The 25,608-nt window shown below is 44.9% G+C and overlaps 1 protein-coding gene across 2 annotated transcripts in view; it reads right to left on the bottom strand.

The window, feature by feature from the left end:
* MED15 (mediator complex subunit 15) overlaps window positions 1–25,608 on the bottom strand; it is a 782,088-nt gene that overhangs the window by 274,444 nt on the left and 482,036 nt on the right. For both annotated transcript variants that reach the window (XM_086942779.1, XM_086942780.1), the window contains exons 9-12: window positions 15,830–15,969; window positions 12,095–12,219; window positions 11,470–11,604; window positions 11,105–11,168 (exon numbers count right to left, since the gene is read on the bottom strand). In XM_086942779.1, the coding sequence (XP_086798905.1) occupies window positions 11,105–11,168; window positions 11,470–11,604; window positions 12,095–12,219; window positions 15,830–15,969 (464 nt within the window). The remainder of the gene's footprint in view (window positions 1–11,104; window positions 11,169–11,469; window positions 11,605–12,094; window positions 12,220–15,829; window positions 15,970–25,608) is intronic.

Below are 25,608 nucleotides of genomic sequence, written 5' to 3'. Positions count from 1 at the left end.
AATTGCTTGTCATTCTGGTCATCACCCCCACCATCCTCAGTGCGTGTGGGGGAATGAGTAAAGGCTCGTCCATAAGGCCTTACGGACTCGAAAAGAACTGGCGAGGAAGCAGAGTCTCTTTTCCTTTTGAGTGGAATTTGATAGGATTCCATTGGCTTTTCCGGCAAGATCTTCCGTTTGAAAAGGGTGAGTGTTCCGGTTGCAGAGTCAATGTACAACTTCTTCGAGCTTTCAGAAGAAGGTGGAGTGGAACCGACGCCTTCAGGAGTGGCGGTCGTTCCCTTAAGTTTCGACATCATTGTACCAGGGTCGGTGCCCTGTGCCGGCTTAGACGTTTTAGGTCTTGCAGTCGGAGGCAGTCCAAAAACTATAGGTGGAGGCCCCGATGGCTGTTTGACTTTTTTCACGGCCATCGCCAACTTTGAGCCAGGAGTCGCACTGGGATTCCCAAAATGGCCGCGGCTTGATGCGTCAAGTTCCAACGCGGCCATTTTGTACTTGTCTTCGAGAACCTTCACCAGCATCAACTTGTATGCTTCCGGACTGAGGGGCGGCTGCGACTCAAGTCCGTCTTCAGTGTCCATGCCCCGAGGGCAGCCTTAGATGATGTCGCTCCGTCTCTTTGGGCCTTTGGCACATTCTTGGATGTACCGATCTTCGGGTTGGCACCCTTTTGTGACCCCGAAGGGGCAATGACACTTCGAGCCTTCTTAGGATCCGATGGAACGAGGCTTTGCGAAACGAATACTGGTTTGACCAGTTTCAGTTTCGGTTTTGATTTGTCTTTAGGCAGTTTCGGTATCGTTTTCGAAGGCATACCCACCGAAGGCTCTGAATTATTCTTAGCCGGGCCAGGTTGCGGGGCTGTAGAATGAGTATAAAGATCTTGGCTAAGGCCTTCCGGCGACGCTTTGACCTGAGCCTTTGACAAGACAGTGTCACTTTCGACCCCCGAAGGTTCGGTCGGGTCTTGCTCATCGCTGGAGCCGCCCTCCAATGGCCATACCGTCGTCTCTTACCTCGGAGGCTTCCTCGTCTTCGACGTTCTCATCGTCTCGCTCTTCTCCGTAGTAAGATTCTTGACAGGAGGCAGGGTCGGAGAAGTGCTCCGGTTCCTCCTCTTGGACGCCCTTGTCGTCCCCAGCCTCGAAGATATCCTCCACATCAGACGCTCTCCTATCCGGTAGTCTCGCCTCACGTCGAAGAGCGAGCACCTCTTCCGACCTGAATTTCCAACAGGGAGAGCAACTCTCCTCGTCGTGGTCTGGAGACAGACATCTGTTGCACACAGGGTGCACGTCTGAGAGAGGGTACTTCGCGTTACAGACTGGGCAACGTTTAAACGGGGCCTGGAATTCCATCGTCGATGTCAATCTTCGATCGGGCCTAAAAGCTGGGAGCACATGTGCTCAAGTATCCGGGAACCGGATAAGTTAACTCAGAACTGAACGAAGTACAATACCGACGCTTAAAGAGGCCTTTTGGCCTGAAGAAAACAAGTTTTTCCTATAGGTTCCAAACGAGAGTCATGGAACACATCCGAACCCAATGGCGGAAAAAAACAATCTAAGGATGGAGAGGATGCCCATGCGCACTGTAGTCCAGGGGAGGAGCCACCTATCTCGTGATACTTCAAAGACTCTTCCAGGACAACAAGGTGCAATCATCCAGACCCAACACTAGGCGGCGATCTATGCACAAGATATGAATTTAGCGGCCCACATGCCTCAAACGATTGTCTTTTTTTTGTACTCTCCTCTGTCTTTTCTTATCTTTAGGACTAATTGTTTTATGGTTTTTATTTAGAGATGATTTTGTGGTATATTTGAATGTATTGAGTATGTACTGTTTTTAAAGCAATTTTTGTACAAAAAACTCCTTTTTAATCAATTGAAAATAAAAGCTTCAATAATATTTTACAAAAATATCTTTTTAGTTTGTTATTGACACTCACTTCTAATACATGGGCTAGAGCATAGCCACTAATTCACCCTTTTCTATTTGTTGTGAGGCATTCATTTTCACCAAGGGATCTCCTTTCTCATACTACTTACTAATACCCTATTCCCCTGGTGTGCAAGGGGTCACTCTCAATTGATTAACCGTTGACACTAAGTGTACCTTGGAGGAGCTGGCGAAAGCCGACGTGTGTGACTTGGGGTCATGCTCCGACATTGAGGGCAGATTGAAGGAGAATGTCAAAGGTGACGGGTGTACAGTCGTATTTCGATGTTGAGGATGGTTCCTTCGGCTCAGACTCTCTCTCTTGGTGCCAGCCGGGGCGGTCAGGCAGTGGTGAACTAGAGGCCTAGTGTTTGGGGCTGCGAACCTGAATCCTGACCCTATCAAAGGCAACGCTCAGGTACAGCGTGTCATAGAGGCTTCAGAGGAGGGGTGTCAGTACTCACTGCGGTAGATGTGTCGGAAGGGCGCAGAAAAGGTGGGGACTCATCGACGCCAGAGTCCAATTTAAGTTAAAGCTAGTGGATCTGAACTGCTCTGGGAACCCTTGAGGATCGCAGAGCGTCAGGCACCTGTTCCCTGAACAGGTCCAGTGAGTCTTCCGAACCATGGTGTCCCATAGCTGCAGATGCAAGATGTAAATCTCGAAGGGTCTTCTTACATCAGATGGCAAAACGTCCCGAGCATAACATTTTTGATCGTCTGGGGACAGACACAGGTTACAAACTGAATGAGGGGTCTGTCCTAGGGTTCTTTGCTCGACACTTCGGGCAGAAGCAGAATGGAGTTCTGTCCATCAATTGTTCATTCTTGTTAGCCGAGGCGGTGGAAGGAGGCTCCGAGGGGCCAAGCCTCGATGGGGGACCTTCGAGGAAGTCGACCGCAAGCGGAGGTTCAAAGATTATGGGAATCAACAGAGAAATACACTGTTTCTTCAATCGACAGGGAAAGTTTGTTACCACCTCTGCAGATCTTTTGCAGTCTCCTCGGAGATCTGTACTGTGCCGGAGAGATTCCCCCGATGCTGCGCCCACAGGAACTTCAGTTCCCGCTGCAGAGCCCCCATATGCCAGCGGGCATGTGTCACAAGCAGTTTGCAGAAGGCCATGAATCCAGCATCTTCAGCCAGGCTCACTGAAATTCAGGCCAGGACAGAGGCTGAAACATCAGTATCGTAGCCTGAATATCCTGGACTACCTGTTCGGGAGAATAAGCCCAAAACTGTACCGTGTCCAGAACAGCTCAAATGAAAGGGAGCGTCTGAGAGAGAGTTAAGTGTGACTCTGGCACGTTGATAGTGAACTCCAGCGAGTGTAGGAGGTTTGCATTGAGGGGAGCGAAGAGGACTGCCTGGGGCGAGCCTGTATTCAACAGCCAGTTCTCAAGATAGGGTAAGACTGGTACACCCAGCTCTCCACAGATGTACTGGAACCACCACCATCACCTTGGTGAACACCAGAGGGAAACTGGGTGAGGCCAAAAGGAAGCATGGCAACCTGAAAGTGCTTGTGGCCCACCGTGAATAGTAGGTAACATGTGTGGGCTGGAAGTACAGGAATACAGAACTATGCATCCTGCAAGTCCACCACCACCATCCAGGAACACACTTACCTTGCTCTATTTCCTCGCTACATCTCGGTGTTCTCTGCTCGGGTTCAGCAACTCCCCTAACCAATTGTGGCGCTGCTCTCATACGGTTATGTGCTTATCTAGGTTCCTGATCGATACTGTGACCTTATGCCCCTATTCGGCTATAAATCCATTTATTCCCTATATTGGCATAACCGTTCAAGTGCGATTTTCTGTAAAGTCATCTCTGGCCTCACACGAACAGAGCCACATTCCAGCATGACTCTCTGCTACTTCCTTTGCGACCAATTAGTGCAATGACAGAGCAGCAGTCACTATCTGATATTCCTAGATAACACTCCGAGTTCTTCAACAAGATAAAAACTTAGCAAACCTGGAAATCCCCGCTTGCTATGTTTTGATTAGTAATGGAACTCTAATGAGCAACTGATAACTGTCACTTCCTAGTGACATCTTTAATTGACGTCTTATGTCCAGCAAACTTGCGTCAAACCCGGCACCTGTCAGGTATAAATATTACCAACGTTGCCTTAAGCAATGTGAGCGAAGCTAGCTGCTGTTGAGCGAGCGAATCTGTCGCTGCAGCCTGCTATCCTGTGGTGGTGAAGCTACTGATTACCATTATCGCCGCTACAGCGCGAACTGTGGTTCAGTACGCTTGAGGAGCCGTGCAGCCGTCCTCTGCGAAGACATCCAGCCCAGCTGCCCGCGGACGCTGTCACCCCTCCTTCCTCGACGCGCTGAGAGAAGCCGCTGCATTTCTCGTGCAGAGAAATCCAGTCCCGGCGCTTCCGGTTTACCCTCGCAGGTGACTGGGATATCGAGAGAGACCCCTGAAGGAGATACCAATCCTCCATCATTCTATTCAGAGGTATGGTGTTGACTAAACCCTTAGAAGAGAATTCTTGAAACAAACCTTGGCAAAACCAACTTAACTTAAGCTACTTACTTACTCCCCCTTCTCACGTGTTAGGCTTAGGTCAGGCACACTGGGGTAGGCTTAGTTAGAAGCACCAGTTGAGTATGTTAGCCTAATGTATATATGACTGTATATATGTTTTATTACTTTTAAACCATTGTATGGCTAAGAAACCATATCAATGCTTTTACAGTTCTATTTCGCAATTCTTATCTTACTGTACGTACTTTTTATAATAACAGTTATTGCAATTGTGGCAATACATTTCTCTTGTACGAGAAGAAAGACTGTTCAATAAATGTTAACCTTTATTGATAAACGCCCGTCTCTCTATTCTCTACATATTGTGAAAGTAAACTGCACTAGACTGACTGAGTGAAATCTATGTCTATTGTTTCACACGACCCTAGAGATCGACTCTTGATCTGAGGAGCAAAGTTGTCATGTTGCACGGTTGTTGGAAAACTGAATCCCTTCTTGTCTGTGCCAGGGAAGCTGATCACTTCCTATGCAGAGAAGAAAGTTTCCAGTGACCTCTGAGCTAGTTGGTAACACAACCCAATTAAGTTTAGCATAGTCAGTGGAGGCCTGGAATATCCGCAGTTCCACGTCGATACTACTGTTTATGTTATTCCAATGCGCAGGGCCTAGTGGGAAACTAGGAACTACACTACAATACTGTTAGTGAACTTGCCTGCATCTCTCCCATAGTTTGAGAGAGTATGGCCCACACCTCCTTCGGAAACATGGGCAGCATCTGCGGAGTTTAGAATGCCACTGGGCTGTCTAGTTCAATCACTAGATAGTACAAGTGAACAAGGAAGCCATCTTAAGTATATTTACTAGGCACTGGTCATTGCAAGTTCCCCAGTTACATGATGGCTTCACTGAAACCTAATGTGTTTGGTATACACAGAAAGAGGACAAAGAAGAGCAGTAGAAAGGAAGAACTGTGGACTAGCTGTGCACTTGCCACTTAACCCTGCCTGCTCCTGGCCGAACGATTGCAAATACCCGACTCGTCCTGCAGCTGTAAATCTTCCAAAAGCCTCAGAGGGCTGCCAGCTCTTCAGCAACTAGCCAGCATCTTTTATGGAAGTGGAGGAGACACTGCCCTGCAGGCACCGACCGCATGGTCAGTTCACCGATCTGCTGACAACCAAGTCGACAGATGCAGGAGGAGGTCACCAAGTGTCCAGGAGGTAAGCCATGTCTATCTTTCCAGTCTTTGAAACGCTGATCCACCCTGGAGTCACCCTGCACCGATACTCTGGGTACCGGAGTCTGTTGCAAGCACCACAGTTTGTTTGTGCTCAGACCGAACACCACCGCTGCTAAATCGACCTGCACGTTGAGGAACCTCAACTGAGGCCAACTCCATGCTAGACACCTTTTGGCTGTCTTTCTTCTGCAGGTGCACAGAGAACTGTGAGAGAGCCTAAAATTTGGCGACCCGCTGGACAAAACACCTATGCACCCTAGACCCCTCAGCCTGAGTCCACTGAAACAGATGGTGGGCTCTGTGGTCCCGAGACCCCTTTTGGGTTCTGTCGGACTAGCCTTTCTTTGCAGGTACTGTTCCCCATTGACCTCAACGTGTAGCGTTCAAGGCTACCACCGTGAAAAGCACCTCTGCACCCAGACACACCAGGCCAGGTAAACTTGAACTCTTGGTGCTTTCTTGCATCTTGGTCCCTACTTGTTTTAAGTCCAGAAGAACACTCCTGCAAGTTGTTTACCAGTGACCGTATGCAGAGTAAATGTAAATGTAAATGTATTGGCATTTATATAGCGCACTACTTACCCGTAGGGTCCCAAGGCGCTTCGACCGCTGCGAAACCCTTCCTGGCTTCCCTGAGAGATGGTCCCTTAATAGGTATCTCCAGGGTGAGACCAGGCATCCCCGGCGGTCTGGTGGGGCCGTTAGTGAAGATGAGGCAAGCTAATGCCCAGAGTTGCCGAGTGTGATCGCTGATCAGAGTGGGCACCGAGGCAAGAGAATTATCGAGTCCGCTGACCCTGGTCCAGAAACCTGCCGCGCCGGGAATCGAACCCTGGTCCCGGGCCGTCCTCTGCTCTCGGGTCTGCCGCCTCTAACCAGTGAGCCACACTACTTCACTTCAGAGTATGTTTCTCCCATAGGATAACACTACCGCGTTCGAGGCTCATACCTCAAATCAGACAGCTGTATTTCCTGCATTTCTGAAAATCGCTAACACTCAAAGTCCTTACCTGATACAGAAGACCTTGGTGTCTAAATTATTATAAAAATCAGTGTTATTTTTATCAATTGAAATTGTATTTCCTTATTGAGTGTGTGTTTCGTTTATTGACTATGTGCAACAAATGCCTTAGAAAGCGTTTTGCCAGCATTGCACAGTATTCTACTCGCTCCCTTAGAAACGCTGCTTACTTTAGCTGATACTAGGAATTACCATCGTTTAATATTGCATTTTAATCGCCGATTTTTAAAAACTTTTAAAACTTGTCTAAATTGTTATTTCCACACTGTTAGCACTCAGCATACCTCCCCAGCTCCTTGCATTTATTTTACACCGCTTGTAGAAGGTCTCAGCTGACCTTAGGGCAGAAACTCGATCTATAGGGATAACATCCTCTACGGCGGCCATCTTAGGTGGGAGACGACAGCAGTGAGAGCGCTCTAGCTCTCCACTACTTAAGAATACGGTCGCTCTCTGCGCTAGCGGACGCGCTTTGCGGAAGCGCCTCGTTCAGCGCCGGAGTCACGCCTGAGTCAGCCCGTCTGCACCCGTCCGCGCCACGGACGTGCAATAGGACCATGGCGTTATCATCACCTATCAGTAAGGAACACTTACAGGTATTGCATGTGGTGGAAGGAACTGCTAATACAAGCACTGCATATACATCTGAATATATGCAAACTCTACGATTTCCCAAGTCACCCCGGTGTACTCTGCTGAATCTAGGTCAAAGTGATGTATGTCAAAACTGCCCCCTTTATTCAAATCCAGTAAGAACAAAAGTGTTTGAAGCCAGATCTAGCAGTCAATCCCCTGGAGACACTCCGACATTCTTTTCTTTTCTAAGTTTGAATTGTCGCTCTCTTCCAGGACATAAGACAGAAATATTTAATCTGCTACTTGACGAGACGCCCGATGCCTTGTTTCTGACAGAGACATGGCTTCAGGACAGTTCGGGACCCGATATTGCAACAGCTCTCCCGGACACATACGCTATTATTAGACAGGATAGGCCAAAAAATTTAGGTGGTGGTATAGCTATCATTTTTAAGAAAAATTACAACTGTGAAATTAGCCCGCTCCCATGTTTAGGGTGTGAGGGTGCTATTTTTAAGCTTCTGCTAGCCCCCAATTATACCTTTTCAGGCGCCCTTGTCTACCGTCCGCCAGGGCCAGTATCTAACTGGCAAGCTGCCTTGTTGGATCTGCTTACCCCGCTGGTAATGAAGGCGGCCAACTTTACAATCATTGGTGATCTAAATGTGCACTTGGATAATGCCAACTGTACAATCGCAACTGACTTTATCTCTGATTTTGCCTCCCTCAATTTAATCTTTAAAAATACTGGACCCACGCATCGTGCAGGGCACTTATTGGATCCCATTTTCTCCAATATCCTGGATATGATTACATTCCCTGCCCTTCCCATCCCATGGTCTGATCACTTCCTAGTAAAATTTTCCATTCAAACTAATTTAGGTAAAAACGAAAATATATCAACTATTGCTCAATATATTAGGAAGTGGAAAAAGCTGGACATTAATACTTTAAATGCCTTTCTTGAAACTAATGGCCCATGTACAAAATCAGACATTAAAAGCCTTTCTTTTTCAGTACAGAATTGGCTCATGAAAGCCATTGATTCTTGCCTACCTAAAACAAAATTAAGAGGCCATACCCGTCATCCTCCTGCCCCTTGGTTTAATGACACTCTAAAGGAAGAAAAAACTAAATGCAAAAGTGCGGAGCGCAATTGGCGGAAAACCTATTCCCTGGAAGCCAAACAAACTTATAAATCTAAATTGACGCACTATCAGATGTTATGTAGAAGAGCAAAAACAGACTATGTCTGTATGACAATTACGGAGGCGTTAAACAAATCAAAAACATTGTTTAATGTTGTAAAAGAGCTTGCAGGATCTAACACTGTTCAAAAACCACCCGATTTAAACAAAAAACAGTGTGATCAGTTAGCTTCCTTCTTTGTCAACAAAGTGGACAAAATTCATAAGGGCATAGAGCTCGCACAAAAAGATCAACACCAGCTTAATACGATCATTCCTGGTGATCCAATTATGGAAGTTGGCGATGCTTTCAAAGAGTTGGACTCTTGTGCCATTGACAAAAGACATGCAACCTTAGAATGTTGGCCACCGCTAAATGCAGACATGGTTGTCAATTTACTAAATACGATCAAATCCGGCTCACCAAAGGACCCCTTACCCTGCTCTGTCCTAAAACAATTGAATAGAAATGTATTGACGTCCATTACAGATCTACTTAATGCCTCTCTTCAGGAAGCATACGTTCCAGCAGAATGGAAGCATGCAATGGTCCACCCATTGTTGAAGAAGGCTGGAGCAGATCCAAATATGCCCTCCAACTTTAGACCAATATCTCTTCTGCCTATCTTTTCAAAAATCTTGGAAAAGCACGTGCATCAGGTGCTGTCGGAATTCATAAAAACAAACGATCTCCTTCCTTTACAACAATCTGGATTCCGTGTAGGTTTTTCTACGGAAACGACGTTGCTTGGAGTGACAGAAAACATCCACGCCATGATAGATAGAGGAGAAACTGTGGCACTCATATTATTTGACCTGAGTGCCGCGTTCGACACTGTTTCACATGTGGTGCTGTTACGAACACTCTCCTCCATAGGTATTCATGGCGCAGCCATAAATTGGATTGAGTCACTGTTAAGCAATCGCACGTTTCAAGTTATTTCTCAGTATGCCTGCTCTGAGACTTTACTTCTTAAACATGGACTACCACAGGGCTCAATTTTAAGTCCACTGCTTTTAATTTGTATATGAGTCCTCTTGCGAGATTAGTTGAGGAGACAGGTTTGAATATGTTTTCATATGCTGACGACTCACAGCTCCTTTTCTCTCTTTCTTCAGCCGAAAGTAACCATCCTTCCATGCTAAAATTAGGGTTAGGTAAGATCGCTGGATGGATGCAGGATAATTTTCTTAAGCTTAACGGCGAGAAAACGGAGCTAATTATTCTTGGAAAAAATAGAGACGCCTGGGGACCACAACACTGGCCATCTGAAATGGGCCCTCTTCCTATACCTGTTTCACAGGCACGTAACTTGGGAGTCATCATTGATGAATCTTTAGATATGCACCAGCAAGCCGTTAAGACTTCTGCTACATGTTTTGCAGTCTTAAAATGGCTAAAGAAGATCTGCTGGATGCTCCCTGATGGCACCAAAAAAACTGTCATCAATGCCTTGATTACTTCAAGGCTAGATTATAGTAATGTGCTGTACCTAGGGGCAAAGAAAGCTACAATCAGAAGGCTGCAATTAGTACAAAATGCAGCGGCGAGACTTCTTTTCAAAATCCCTATGTCCTGCCCCACTACTAAATACATCCGTGACCTCCATTGGTTGAAAATTGAAAATAGGATTAGGTTCAAATCCTTATGCTTTATGCACAAAATTTCAACTGGAACTGCCCCTAAATATCTGCGGAACCTTGTGCATCCTTACTTACCTTCGAGAGTCCTTAGATCAGCAACCGTTAACAATTTCATTATTCCTAAAATCAAATTATCACGGATGGGGGGAAGATCCTTTGCCTTCTTAGGCCCATCCCTCTGGAACAAGATGCCTCATTCCTTACGTTCGGAAGTCAGCCATGTGAAGTTTAGGAAAGCATTAAAAACGTGGCTTTTTAACATCTGATATTGACTGGCAAAATACGCATTTCTGAACTACTAGCGCCGGGAAACCCCTTGGTGGGTAGCTGTAGCGCTATACAAATTAAATAAATAAAATAAAAATGCCTAACACTCCCCTTTGATAAGAGTACAGGTGCTTGACTACACTTCCACAAATAGAGCGCCTTGGGATTGTTAAAGCAAGCCCCTGTACACTAGTGAGAGGTACCTGAGCTTTCTACACAGTGCACCTAATTTTCATACAATATGTAAAGAGCCAGCGTCCTACATTATACACACAATACATCAGACTGTTCTAGTTGTCAACAAAAACAAAACAGCAAACGTGTTCAGGCACAGCATGACTGAATCCAGAAGATAAAATATGCACTAAACATTAAATAGTATTTTTTATAACGGGTAAATTGTTCAAGGGATATGCACATTTCTTACTACAAAACTAAATTGTCCCTTTTTTGAGCTAATGCAGAGTTTTGATTTCTATATTCAATGGCTCAATGGGTGGTTTACTGAGAAGGTGATCACACAGCTACAAAAGATACTCCTGCTATAGAGAAAGTGTAATTGTATTTTGCAATTGTCTAAATGTGATTTGTACAAGGAACAAAAGAAAATACAAAGAGCAAACATTCACATGAAAACGGAATTGCAAGCAGAAAAATCACCAATACCAAATACAGTTATGAGAATACATGGGTTTAGTTACCAGACTTGTACATACCGTTTGGAGGGATCCGTAAGTATATCCAAAAGACTCTTCATCTTACTGAGATCCTTCTTTCTATCTGTAAAGATGAACAAAGAACATGTTACTGTTGGAGTGGCATGATATGAGATGTCATGGTGCATTAAGTAATTATGTATCTGAAGTGTAAAAGGAAAATGGGTATGTCTATCACACACTTCAGATGTTTTACTGCACTAATGGCAAATATACAATGGGAACATTCAACACTACTGGTGAAATGATTGCATGGTACAAAAGACATGTCACTAGGAAAGTCCGGTGTACATCTTCAAAACAGACTCTTTCCTGATCCAGTAATTCACCGACCACACATGGAGTTGGCTGCAAGTTAAACGCACCTTCGTTTTTGTCGATCTTGTTAATCATTCGTCGTAGTGGCTCAATGTATTTGGACAGCTGCTTTAGCTTCTCGAGGTACTGCTGCTCTTCAGATTGGCTAGCGCTGGCTGGGCTCATCACCGAATTTGGGTTACCTGGTGAAATTCAAAACTTTGAAAGTGAGGCAGGCAATTCAACCTTCTGTGAAGCTACTGATGCCCTGGCAACCAGTGACCTGACATGACTGGAGCTAAAAAAGATGCAAAGGGCTACCCTAGTATTTTAACTTATCTAAAGGCAGTAGGAGCTTAGAGATAATACAGGACGCAACAATGGCTTCTTTGAGTTATACAAACAATGCACAATGCCTTCTAGAGAACTAGATTCCAAGCAAAAAGCTGACAAGGCACCAGGGCACAAATCCACACTCTAGCTCCCATTGTACTCCAAATTACCCGAGTTGGTCTTCCAACATTGCTCGGATTTTTGATTGCAGCCATTTGATTCTATACCAATCAACATTTGATGTTCTCCTAGTGTATCTTCATCTCACCTTTGACCAGACATTATAGCCCAACCTATTACCCGTATCTATAGTACTTTGGTGCTGATGAACAAACAATCTCAGCACTTTATTCACCTTACCTGGAGTGTTAAGAGGTCCTGGTGAAGGAACGCTAAAGTTCTGTGGGGTGCGTGCAGCAGGGCTTTGTGATGGTTGTGGTGATGGGCTTGGCATGAAACTGCCTGGAGATGGAGCTGGTCCAGAGCTTGATAAGGGGAAAACAAAATGCTTTAAAGTTTCTTCATTAATCATTGATGTTGCAGAATCATAGGGAATATATCTACCGCAAACATTTATACAAAACCGTATAATATATATATATATAAAATATATAATACAATAGATGAGGTGGTTTTGAGATGACGTTCAAAAATAAATCTTAGAAATTCACCAAATAAGCACTACTGTTGAAAAACAAAAGCACTAGCATTCACTAGTTATACATAACCGACAAAAGCCTAACTTGAGCCTCCATAGATGTCAAATGGGATCAGTGACATATATGTTAAGTCATAAGTAGTACATCACAGCGGTGCAAGTAATACCATGCCAGTTATGTATAACAGGAGAATCTCAGTATTTTGGTGCTTTTAAACAATAGTACTTTTCCCCAGAATTTCATATTTTTTTTGGTCCTCATCTCACCTTTCAAGCCTCTGCGGGTCTTATGAAGCCGCCTTCATAATCTGTGGCCCCTACGGCTTACCGCACTCGCTTGGGTCATCCGACCGATCCCTTTTTTGTGAGGGAACCTGGTGTAATCATTAGACCAGTTATGTTAAATTAATCTTACATTTTTCCCCACAACTCACAAAGGGATGCCAGATGTTCATTTGCTTATCTTCTGCATCTTCGTAATCTAAACGAGCCATGGAAAATGAGGCTTTAAGCCAGTCTTCCCTTTGTGGGGGTATGGGGTCTTTCCACCTCTTACACACTTCCCTTCTGGCCAGCAAAATCAAATAAATTAATAGACCTCTGTCCCTTTGAGAGAGGGTCTGACTAAGGCAACCGTTGTCTCCAAAAAACACTAATGACATATTGATATCTATGTTGGTATTAAAGATATCACGAATATTGTCGTCCACCTCAGCCCAAAATCTTACAAGTGCTTGACACTCAAAGAAGATATGTAAGAGGTGTCAGACAACTGGGGCATTTGGGAGCTGGTTCTGGGGCAAACTTGGTCCAGTTAATGGTACTTAATGAAGGTACAGAGTAAGATTGGGAGTTTTGTCTGGGGTAACAAAGGTGTTCGCCTGGCGTGGAAAAAACTTCGACGCAGACTAAAGAAAGGCGGGCTTGCCCTTCCTGATGTAAGGTTATACGCAGCAGCATTCCGGTTTAAAAGCATACGGATGCTACTCGTGAAACCAGGGGAGTCAGCCTGGGGGAGGTTGTTGAGGGAAATGGTGCGAGTGGAGGGAGGAGGAGACGGCGAGACTTTTCTATATAAGTTTGGATCACCAAGATTCTTCAAGCGGGTACGCCTGAAGGTTTTGAGGGCGGCCTTGGAGCTATGGTATAGGCTCAGACGTAGCTGGGGCATTGGATACTACTCTGACAGTGCCCCCATTTGGATGCACCGGGAACTCCCGACTGCCTACTGGACAGTTTGGCATTGCCTATCAGAAGAGCTGGCATCACCATTTGGTCCGAACTAGTTGACTCCGGGGGGATACATCCATGGGAGTACCTGAGGGCAAAGATCAGGCCAGGCCTCTCTAGATTCAAATATTTACAGTTAACATCATGGTACGAGGCAGACAATGGGGAGGTCAGAGGGAACAGAGAGATTGAAGGTTTGTGGCAATATACCCTTCCAATGAATAAGGAAATCTCTATAAGGTATAACAACTTGTTGGATACTGAGGAACATGAGACATATCCCCCCTCCCAGCTGCAGTGTGGATGGAAACCCCCCTTGGGCCATTAATAGAGTCCTTGTATGAGCCCTCTCTAAAGACCTTGTATAGTTTTGTCAAGACCGCTTGTTTTAAAAAAAAAATCACTTTTTTGTCATCAACAGACTATTATACACCCGCGAAAATTGCTTTTCCCCAGAATTTCAACTTTTTCTTATTTAACAGAAGCTAAAATCTTACTGCATTTTTCCAGTATAACTCCACTTTACCGTTGGATGTTTTTTTTTTTACACAAAAGAATATCTTATTATTATACCCCTCCATGCCCCTCTCTTTAGGTCATGTGTGGGACTGGTCGCAGGGACTGGTATGGACAGGCCCTGCACTCAAACCCCTACTGATGGCGAAACCCTCACGCGCACGACTGAAGGGCACACACTCTGCCAGCCAATGTTTGGTTTGAGAGGGGAGGTAGGGGAGTGGCAGTCCGCATATCCTACTCCCTGCCCCTTTATACCTACTTTTTTTTATGTGCAGAACACTGGGGCAGAGACATGTAATGACCGCTGCAATATTTTTGTTCAGGCTGCAGCCAGCCATCCACAGCACATGCTCCTGTGACAGCAAGATAGAAACAAATCACTCAGCCAATTAGAACACACTTTTTAAATTTGCCGTCCCACGGGTCCAATAGTCAATATAGCTATACAAAACTACCACACAAATGTACAACAAATCCTAAAAAGCATGCTTTTTTAGTAAAGACCTAGCATTCTGACAAATTTCAGCAGTTTTCCTTTGAGAAATGCATGGGGGGAAAAAAGTGTTTTCAGACCTGCCTGTTCCTACCAACACTTGAGAGTTCACCTAGAAACTTTTCAGGAAGAAGCTATGGTGGATGAAGTTATTTTGGTAAAGTTTTGTGAAGATTCATCAAATGGCACTAAAGTTATTAGTAAAAAAGTTATTAGTTAAACAAAAACGTACATGTAAACTGACTTACATAGTGTGTAATTGTGTGTAATTGTGTGTGTGTGTGTGTTTTAATGTTTTTTAAAAAAAATGGGAGTGACTTTCTGTGCAGATAATGCTGTCTTGAGATGCTTAGAACACAGGTAGACTGTAGAAGAGTTTATTCACCTTCACCTGGACTTCAGGTAATGTGCTACACTGGGGTCAGATTCTCACTCACTACTCCTACTCTAACACTAGACTGTCAACTTCCCAAGCTCCTCTCACATATTGTATAGCATCGGACTAACCTCAGCATGACAAACGTTCAGCATAACTAGCCTTAGGAATGTTCTACTTTGAGAAGCTGTTCACTTCGGTCTGCACTCCCCCAGCTGTTACACTGTGCCTGGACTCACCACATCTTCTATTACTCTCACATTAGACTCTGGTGCATTCCACTTTAAGCTATAAATATAGGCATCAATCTTGTAAAATGCTTTTCTAAACAACTGCTCCTGACAAAGGGGATAAAAAGCAGATTTCTCTCTAAACCACTGCAGAGATCCCCACAATGCAATTTCGTCTACTACAGCTACCATCTACCGCAACTGGCACCAGGCAAATCACTCTAATCATATTGGCTAGGCATTGGAGAATTACCATGGATACTTAAGAATCTCCAAGGGCGCTATGAAGATGGCTCAGCTCCAATGATGATCTGCTTGTGTACCCACTTCTCCCCCTTTTGACCTGACATTGTAGCCCAACCTTCTAACGGTATTTATGGTACCTTGGTGCTGATGATCAAACTTAATCTCAGCCCTTTATTCAGCTGTCAAATGATTAATGAACAGTATTGGAAAGAATGCTCAATTATGCTCATCAGGGCACGGACGGCTTTCCAGGTTCTAAATGCAGCACCAAGATAGACAATACTTTTCTATGAAGAGTTCCATCTTCAGTAGTAATGTAAATGGAAAGACCAGCTTTACTCACCTCACATTAGAGTTGGGTTGAGAGGTAGGCTGTCCCGGCTGAGGGGACGGTTGAGGCTGAGGAGGGGGTGGCATGGAGGGGGTAAGGACTTGGGGAACAGGGGAAGGTGAGGACATGGAGGTCACATTGCCTTGGTTGACCTGAAAGATTAAGAAAGCATAAAACAGAACTGTAAAAATCTGGGTTTTTGAACAATGGAATGGCAATTATCAAATTTTTAAAATCTGCCCAGATTCATCCAACCATACTACAATCTGGCTGACGGGATTTGTGATCAATTGTGGTTTTCTTCCTCGCCTTGCCAAACAAACTCTACAGACAGTAACCATTTTTCACATCCAAACTAATGCACCTTGCTCAACAACAATCACTAAAAAAAAGTATTCACTGGCTTAGGCATGACTTTAGACTTGGACAAAGATATTTTCAGATAAATAAACAAAGATGAGGAGTATACCCGTGAGATAGAGCACGGTCTTTGTGGTATTCTTAGGAAGCAAAGCGCACAGCAAAGGAAAATCTCCTTTCTGTAGAAGATCCCTTCCTCACCAACCTAGTTGGTGACATGCTTCATCATTGGGATCCCACCCGAATAGCTGTGTGCCATCCGGGTGTGCTGTGACACCTCATTACAGTGGAGCTGGTTAATTCATTTGTGTGAAAAAAAGTGAGTAAAACAGAATGTGAGTTTAAAACTTGGCCATATATAACCCACTAAAAGAATTTTATTCTGGGGCAACTGGACAATATTAAAAAAATTATTTGAGATGCCGTGCTGAGGAAATATAAGTTTTTGGCCAAGTTATGTTCCCTATCGTGTACCCCACCGTCTCCATGTACGAGTTTAAAGTGCATGTAACTTCCCTCCTGTGCCAGCTATGAAGACGCAAATACATTTGCGTCCAACGTTAACATGTCCCCTTTCCGACCCACCCTGAATGGGTTGAATAGTCCGTTCCTAAGTATGCCATGCCAACGTCTTTTTGTGGTGTACTTTACACGTTTTTCAGCTCTGGCAAAGTAGGCCCTGAATTTCTGCCATCAAGCTTTTTCTGCCTTCTGACTCTGAAAATCTCAGCCCAGGCTGCCCCCGTACCTGTGAACTCTGCCTTACTTCCAGCGCGGCCCACCGCGCTTAGCTCAGCCTGCTGCCTGCCAAGAATGAATTCAACCTTCGAGTTATCTGTTTCCTCTCCGAAGATGCATTCCTGCCTACTAGTTTAAGTAAACATTCCCCCAGCTGTAGAGCAAAAGGGCCTGGCCTTACTGTCTCTGTGCAAGTAATTCATAGCCTCTGTTACCACGCTACCATGGAAGGCCCATGCCCCCACGCTTCTCATGCAGACACTTAGGCGCTTATGCACGCACTCACAGTCAGTATAGAATAGCTTCTGCCCCAGAGACCTTTCCGCCCAGATAGCTTAGTTCCTAAACATCAGATATCAGATATGATAGAAGCACAAGTTGATCTGACATGCCAGACTCCTGTCTCTTTCCGTTAGTTGAAATGTCAAGTCCCCTGCACCCTTCAGCTTCACGTCAGTTACACGTCATGCAGCTGCGCGCGCATCCAGGCCTCAGATTTCTGCTGACATTGCAAGATTCTGCTTATTGTTGCCACCCACTTATGGCACCTACCTGTGACGTTTCTAGCACACACTTCTATGTTCACGCCTAGTTCACGCCTCCTAATTACGTATCATGACCACGTGTGTGTTTTATCTTGTTTCTCTCAGCTGTTACGCCTTCTGCATTGACTTCTATTATGTATATTAAGTATAAAAGTAATGTAATGTCAATAAAGTAGGCTCTATCCCTTCCTGAACCCTCTGTGGTTGCAGGAACCTGATATCCAGTTCCGGAACGATTCCTTTTAAGGAATAAAACCCCTAAGAACTCTAACACCACGGACTCTGTTTCTTTCTTTCCGATTGAGTTATTATTGATTAAGTACTTACCTGCATAGAAATTAAGATGGTAAATTAAATATTTACGACATTTTGGCGCCCGAATAGGGACCCCTCCCCCACCTCACGCGCCGGTTGGTGCGTTGCAAACTCTGTCCCCTGCCATCAGTTAGACGGAACCTACGCGTACCGGCAGGATTTCCTGTATCTCCCTCTGGCCCACGGAGGTGACGAAGACTGCAATTAGCACCCAGACGAGGCGGTGAGGAGCGCGGAGGATCCCGACCAGAGCCTAGCCGAAAGAAGCAAGGTCCGAGGTGTCAAGAGGCCCACCAGTTTTCCGAAGTATCCACGTGTCGAGTCGAGTCGAGTCCGGTCCAGTCCAGTCGAGTTTTCCGAGGCCTTCTGTTTTCCGTGCTTCCCGGTGAGTACCATTGCTGGGACATATCTAGACGGGTTTGGGTACACAAGTCCGGTCTGCACTGTTTTAGACAGTGTATCTGTACTGTTTAGCAGTATATCTGATGATTCAAGTTCTTGCACTGTTCTTAGCAGTGTATCTGTGCTGTTTAGCAGTACATCCAGTATAGGGGGTAGTAATAAGTGTTTTTAATGTCTTTCTTCATGTGATCAATGTCGTTGTATGAGTGATTGTTTTTAATGTGCATTATTGTGTTCTTGTGTAACTAGCTGTGTCTAGATTTAAGCAGCAAGGATTGAGCATTCAGTACTAAGTAAGCAAAATGCCGTTTTTTAACAAGTTAAAGCAAATAGGAACTAGGAAAGGGATGCTAGAGGAAGAAATTCCTATCCCCCCTAGGGACACGCCTGGAAATTTCATGTACCAGAAACATGGCATAGATGCCATATTGTATCTAGAATTATGGGCCGATTATACTAAGCATCTAGACGAAAGACACAGATGGCCCATTACCGGAACATGGGATGCTGAGTGCATCATGAAGGTAGAAGAAGCATTATGGAAAAAGAAAGCCAGACAATCTCAGAAAGACGCCATAGAATTTTGGCGTAAGGAATCACATAAGCGTACAGAAAAAGCACTCCGTAGAGAAGACAGACTTAAAGAATCAGATAAAGCTCAAGAAAACGAATTAGTTACTGAAGGGATTCGAGTAAAATCAGAGCAAATAGACCGCGCACGAAACAATCTTGTAAATGGTATGTATCTTGTGGCCGAAGGTTCGCCTGAAGCCACTTCAGAAATACCGAAAAATCTGCCGCCACCATTAGTTCCAACTAAAGTAACTCACAGGACCACTAAAGACATATTCCTGAATTCCTATCTAGAGGATGTAGCTCCCGCTTACACCAATCTGCCTGTCCGCGCCCTGCCTAACGACGGGGACAGGGGTGGTAACCCGCCCCAAGATCATATTCCGCCAGTACCACAACAAGGTTCCCCCGCCCGACAGATTCCCCCTTTTCCACCACCTCCGCCACTTCCCGTACCTAAAATTAATACGCCGAAACAGCTTCTACCTGATCCTACTAAAAGGCAAATTCAAGTACCGATACGGACTCCACAAAGAGATAACGCTCAAGCTTCAGCCTCAGGAGGCGCGTCCGGGGGTCCCCAGACCCCGCCGCCAACACGTAGATTACACCGTAAGGATATGAAGAATACTTTTATGCCCCAATCACCCCGTCTCGACATACTCAAAGAACCGCTCCTAGTTTGCAGATACGACCCAGTACCTGGTAAAGATAATAGGATGTTTTTAGCATCACTACGCTTACGACAAGCTACCGATTACCTACTGTACTTCCCAGGAATGAAAGAGTACCTAGATAGAATATACAATTTTGTCCGGACTGGGGAAGACCCTGACAGTATTAAGGAAGCCATGGCATATCAGAAAGTCGACACTCAAGCGTCTCTACTACGTTTTTTCATAAATTGCTTAATAAGAGAACGAGACAGGCCTGAGACAGACCAGGATGAATTAGATGGACTCAACAAGTGGGGTCAAAATATATCTGAAGGAAAACATGATAAAGGGGGTTGCATAGCCAGTATGTACAAGAAAATAAGAAAAGAAGTAATAGAGATACACAAGAAGGAAAAAGAAAAGGAGAATGCCTCCTCCGGGGAGGAGGAAGAACCTGAAGAACAAGAAAAGACTACAGATACGATAGCATATGTAGGTAAGGGAGCTTACCTTAGGAAAGGCATTCGTCCAAAAAGCAAGAGAGTTTTTCTCTCTTGCTTAACCAATCCGAATTCTACTGAACATCAGTTCCAGGAGACCGATAAAAGGCTTCGAGACCGAATGGGGTACCATGTACTTAATTCTATGGAAGAACAAGAACTAGCTCGGTCAGCAGTATTATGGGCTAACAACCCGGATATATATATAATGATGACACAGTAGCGCAGACATTCCTGAACCTTTCCCCAGACGAACAGAAATTAGCAGGTGTTTACATGATTCAGCACCTCCTCACGTTATACAGAAACCAACATTCTGATCCAGGTCCCTTACACGATACATTAGAAGAACTACTCATGGAGAGGTTTAAGCACCAAATTAATTCAAATAATTCTAGAACAACGCCACAGATATAACACTTTCATAAGCTCCGAATATGTTCCCGCTCCGCCCCCAGAAAGAAAAATGTACCATATGGAACGTCTGCATGGCATTGAAAGTCAGAACCCCTTACGAGAAGTGCATCCAGTTATGGGTGAGGATCATAACTTGAAACGTGTGTATGTACACACGCCTCTGACTAAGTTAGAACTGTTAGAAATGAAGAAACTAGTACCGTGTCATGATAAAGACCCCGCAGGTTTTCACAGAGAACTTAAAGACATGTTACTGATGGGGGATTACACATATGAAGATATCATGAAAATGTTAAAGGTACTGCTGCCCACGGGCATCTACGAGAAACTCAAGGAAAAAGAATGGGAGGTGGGAGAGAAAAAGATTGTATGGGCAGAAATAGAAGACGAAGAGAACAAACGTGTCCCAGGGGTAGGCCTTGGGGAAAAAACTAAAGCATTACCAGGTTTGATAGTACAGGTTCTGCCAAGATTATTGACAACTAGAAAGGAAGATTGGGACGCCATCTCGTCCTGTAAACAGAAACACGATGAAGATACTAGTGACTTCTATTCAAGATTCGAGAAATGTTTCATTATTAATAGTGGCCTTAAACCAAGTAGCGAGTCATATCCGCATCTTTTTGTATCAAAATTAGTCGAGAATTCCCTGCCATTAGTTAAGAACCGCGTGTATAAAGTTGAAAGTACTTGGCAGGCAAATACACCATCCCAGATGTTACAGATGTTACAATACCATCAGAACAGAATTAGAGAAGAACAAGATCAGGAACAGAAACGCATGAAAGACACGAAAATGAAGATGTTAGTGGCCCAATCGGTTCCAGCCGACGGCCAGAGAAAGGGTACGACTCAGACAGGCCATTCCGCAGCTCCCGTTAAAGGGACATGCAATTATTGCAAGCAGCCAGGTCACTACGTACACGAATGCCCAGTTCTGAAACATAACATAGCGACAGGTAAAACTAAAAAAAGACCGCATCCGCCTAGACAAGACCATAACCAGCATCAGTCTTCACAGAATATACAGCCCATGCAGAATACACAGCCTATGCAGGCTTCATCACATACAGCACAGACAGTAGCGGTATCACAGCCACAGCCCATTGCCGCAACTCAGCAAGTTTCACAACAGATGTACCAGTATGCCCAGTCCGCTTACCCCGATTATCCACGATATACATGAAACAGCCTAGAGAGGGAGGGTGGCTTGCCTCTTATTGAGATTCCTGTAGATCAAGAGGGTCCTTATGTACATAGTCAAGTATTGGGAAAAGACAGAAAGTTTTTAATTGACACAGGGGCAAGTCGTACCACAATCAGTCACGATGAAGTTCCAGGGGCACCCCTCTCAGGCTCACAGAATGTTTCCCTTGGTTTTTCAGGACAGCCTATTGTAAATGAGGTATCGAAACCAGTTCCCCTGGCTGTGGGTCCATTATCACGTGTTACAGACCTGTTACTCACGAAATCATGTCCAGAAAATCTGTTAGGAATAAAAACATTGAAGGCTCTAGGAGCCGTGATCTGCTGCTCCCCGGAGGGAGTTAGACTCTTTCTGCGGGATTTCAAGGGTCATTATGTGTTACGTGAGTTTGACGTCAGATTGAAAAATGTACCAGATCACCTGTGGGCAAAAGGCCCAACTGATGTAGGTTGTATGCACATTACACCATACCGTGTTACACTCAAACAAGGTGTAGTTTTACCCAGAATCAGACAATACAAGTTACCACCCGATGCTGTAGTGGCTTTACTGGAAATCATTGAAGAGCTCATTGCCCAAGGAGTGGTTGTAGAAACCGACTCAAATATCTGCAATTCACCCATCATTCCGATTCTTAAACGTACTGATCCCAATGCACCACCAGTATATCGGCTGGTGATTGATTTAAGAGAACTGAATAAATGCATTATTCCACAGTACCCTGTGGTTCCCGACATATCATCCCTATTGACTGCTATTGATTCAGAAGCAACGTTCTTTACTGTAATCGACCTCAAGAACGCCTTCTTCAGTGTACCTATTGATCCAGAGAGCCAATATCTCTTCGGATTCAGTTTAAATGGACGAAGTTTCAAATTTTCACGCGCACCTCAAGGATTCACAGAAAGACCCAGCATCTATAGCCAAGCACTGAAAAGACAACTTGATTGTATCACAATGCCAGTTAACACCGCTTTACTGCAATACGTCGATGATCTGCTGATCACCGCACGAAGTGAGCCCGAATGTGAACAAGCATCACTGACAGTTTTACATTTTTTGGCCGACAAGGGACACAAGGTGTCTCCTTCGAAGCTAAAATTCTGTGTTCAGCAAGTTGTGTACTTGGGTCACTTGCTGTCCAAAGTGGGGAGACAGCTCACTCCCGATCGCAATCAGTTAATTGTAAATATGCCACAACCCCAGACACAAAAGGAAGTGCGGGCCTTTATAGGCCTCACCTCGTACTGCAGACAATGGATTCCCCAGTATGCATTTCTAGCCAAACCACTCATTCAGTTAACAACACAGGAGGCAGCGACTTCGACTGTCCTCCCTTGGACTCAGGAACATACACAGGCTTTTGAAGAATTAAAGAAAGCTTTATGCCAAGCACCAGTTCTAGCGACACCATGTTACAGCAAACCTTTTACACTTTTTGTTACAGAACGTGAGGGTACAGCATTGTCTGTCCTCACTCAAGATCAAGCAGGTTCACATAAGCCTTGCGCTTATTTTTCAAGTACATTGGATTCAGTAGCTCAGGCACTCCCTGCGTGCTTGAAGTCAGTAGCAGCAACAGCATTAGCAATCAGACAGAGTGACTCAATTGTTTTAGGTCATCCATTAACAGTTCAAGTTCCACATTCTGTAGAGGTTCTTTTAAACAGAACCCAGACTCAACACTTGACTATAGCACGACTGACAGGTTATGAATTGACACTATTCCAGCCACACATAGAAATCAGACGCTGTAGCATTCTGAACCCCGCAACATTGTTACCTACAATTATGACAGATCCAACCCCGCATGATTGCATAGAGATCATTAATACAGTAACAAAACCTCGACGAGACCTAACAGATGTTCCACTGACAAATCCAGACCTGACACTTTATGTGGACGGTTCATGCATGAGAACAAGTACAGGAGAATTAGTGGCCGCGTATGCAGTGACCACTGAAACTGAAGTTAAAGAAACACACCGTATTGCCACACTGTCTGCTCAAGCGGCGGAGCTCATCGCTCTGACCCGAGCTTGTATTCTAGCCAAGAACAGAAATGTTAACATATACACTGATTCCCGCTATGCGTTCGGAGTCGTACACGACTTCGGAATGTTATGGCAAGAAAGAGGTTTCTTGACCTCTCATGGTGCCAAGATCCAACACGGTCCCCTCATTCAAGCACTATTAGAAGCAATACATTTGCCCTCGGGCATATCAGTCATGAAGTGTAAAGCACATACTAAGGTTACAGATTCTGTTTCCCAGGGTAACGACCTGGCAGACCAGACAGCAAAACATACAGCATTGACTCACACCCAGACTACTGATGTGACAAAGACAATAGTACCAATTCAGTGTATGTCAGTCAGGGATCCCACCCTAGACGTAATCGATATTCAGACACATGCCACTCCAGATGAAATAAAGAAATGGACTGAACTAGGAGGGATCCAGACAGATCAAGGATGGGTCACAAAGGGAAAATCTACATGGTTCCTCCCCGACTCAATGGTCCAAATCATGATAAACACAGCACATAGTCCTGCACATCTAGGAGAAAAAGCTATGTTAGACAGTTTACAGAATCTCTGGTATAACAAACACTTACGAGCAGCAGCAAAACAGAAAGTGCGTACTCGCATGATCTGTTGTCAGTTCAATCCAGGTAAAAGCGTCCCTGTAGAGCAAGGTGGATTTCATCCTCCCGATCACCCTTTTGAAGTCCTCCAGATGGATTATATCCAGATGGACCGTTGTCGAGGATTCAAATATGTCCTCGTAGTTGTTTGTGCACTTTCTCGTTGGACCGAAGCATACCCAGTCTCAGATTACACTGCCCCGACCACTGCCAAGCAGCTGGTTCGAGAATTCTTCCCACGATACGGCTTGCCTCGTGTCGTGTACTCAGATAACGGACAGCCGTTCTCATCTGAACTCATGAAGCATGTCTCCCTTTTGCTAGGATATCAGTGGAGATTCCATTGTGTCCGACATCCAGAAGCCGCAGGCCTTGTAGAGAGGCATAACCAGACACTTAAGACCCGCCTTGCCAAAATATGCCAGGAGAAAGGGGTCGACTGGATAGTCGCCCTGCCAGTTGCACTGTTCTATATGAGAATGGTTGCCCACTCGAGATCAGGACTATCCCCGTACGAAGTGGTCTTTGGCAGACCACCGAATATGTGGGGGACGCCCATTCCTAAGAAAATTACTGATGTTGATTGTAACATGTTGACAGATTACCTTGCCTCCTTGATGTCTGCACTCCAATCATGTCGTTCACAGGTTGCCGCAGCTTTTCCTGACAACACTGATGTAAAACCGCATGATGTCCGTCCTGGCGATCTGGTCTTAATTAGGAACTTCGACAGGAAAAGCCCGTTGGAGCCCCGCTGGAAAGCGCCGAAGACCGTCCTTCTTACTACGAGGACCGCAGTGAAGGTGGAGGGCAGAAAGGGGTGGGTCCACACGAGTCATATTAAACAATGCAACGAACTGAAACCAGACCCTGACTCGTCCACCCCCACCAAAGACTGTATTAAACCTAGTGACTTTAAAGTACCCGAACGAGAGAAAACTCCCCAAGAGGAGTATAAACAGAAACTTCGATCTAGCAAGTCAGACAGTTTAATTGTTTAAGTCCTCCCCTAGGTGAATCGGTTAAATAGTTTCTGACATGTATCCCCTAGATCGAGATAGAGAGAGACAATTCAAGAAACGTACCTATTGCAAATCACTGCGTAGTCACTGTATAGTGACATTATTAATTATGTTTTTTCTAAGTCTTCTGATTATTGCTGCAAGTATACTGCTTCCTATCTATTACCCTATTTTCAAGCGTGAACAATCTGCTTACAATGTTTCTGCTGAACATTCTTTTAGTACATTACCCCCTCACGAATTATCTTACAGACTTGCGCTGCGCAACAACACATTCATTAGCATGTTACATCACTCCCATCAGACCAGCAATGCTACAAACTGTTGGATATGTGGCCGACTCCCTCCCCACCAGAAATACAAGGGAGTTCTGCCCCTCTTTCCGTATCCGTTCACTCACAATGGCTCC

Source organism: Lissotriton vulgaris, chromosome 11, assembly GCF_964263255.1.
Source record: "Lissotriton vulgaris chromosome 11, aLisVul1.2, whole genome shotgun sequence".
NCBI classification, from domain to species: domain Eukaryota; kingdom Metazoa; phylum Chordata; class Amphibia; order Caudata; family Salamandridae; genus Lissotriton; species Lissotriton vulgaris.
The sequence above is the reverse complement of the archived record's forward strand: the minus strand, read 5'-3'. Positions and strand labels throughout refer to the sequence as shown.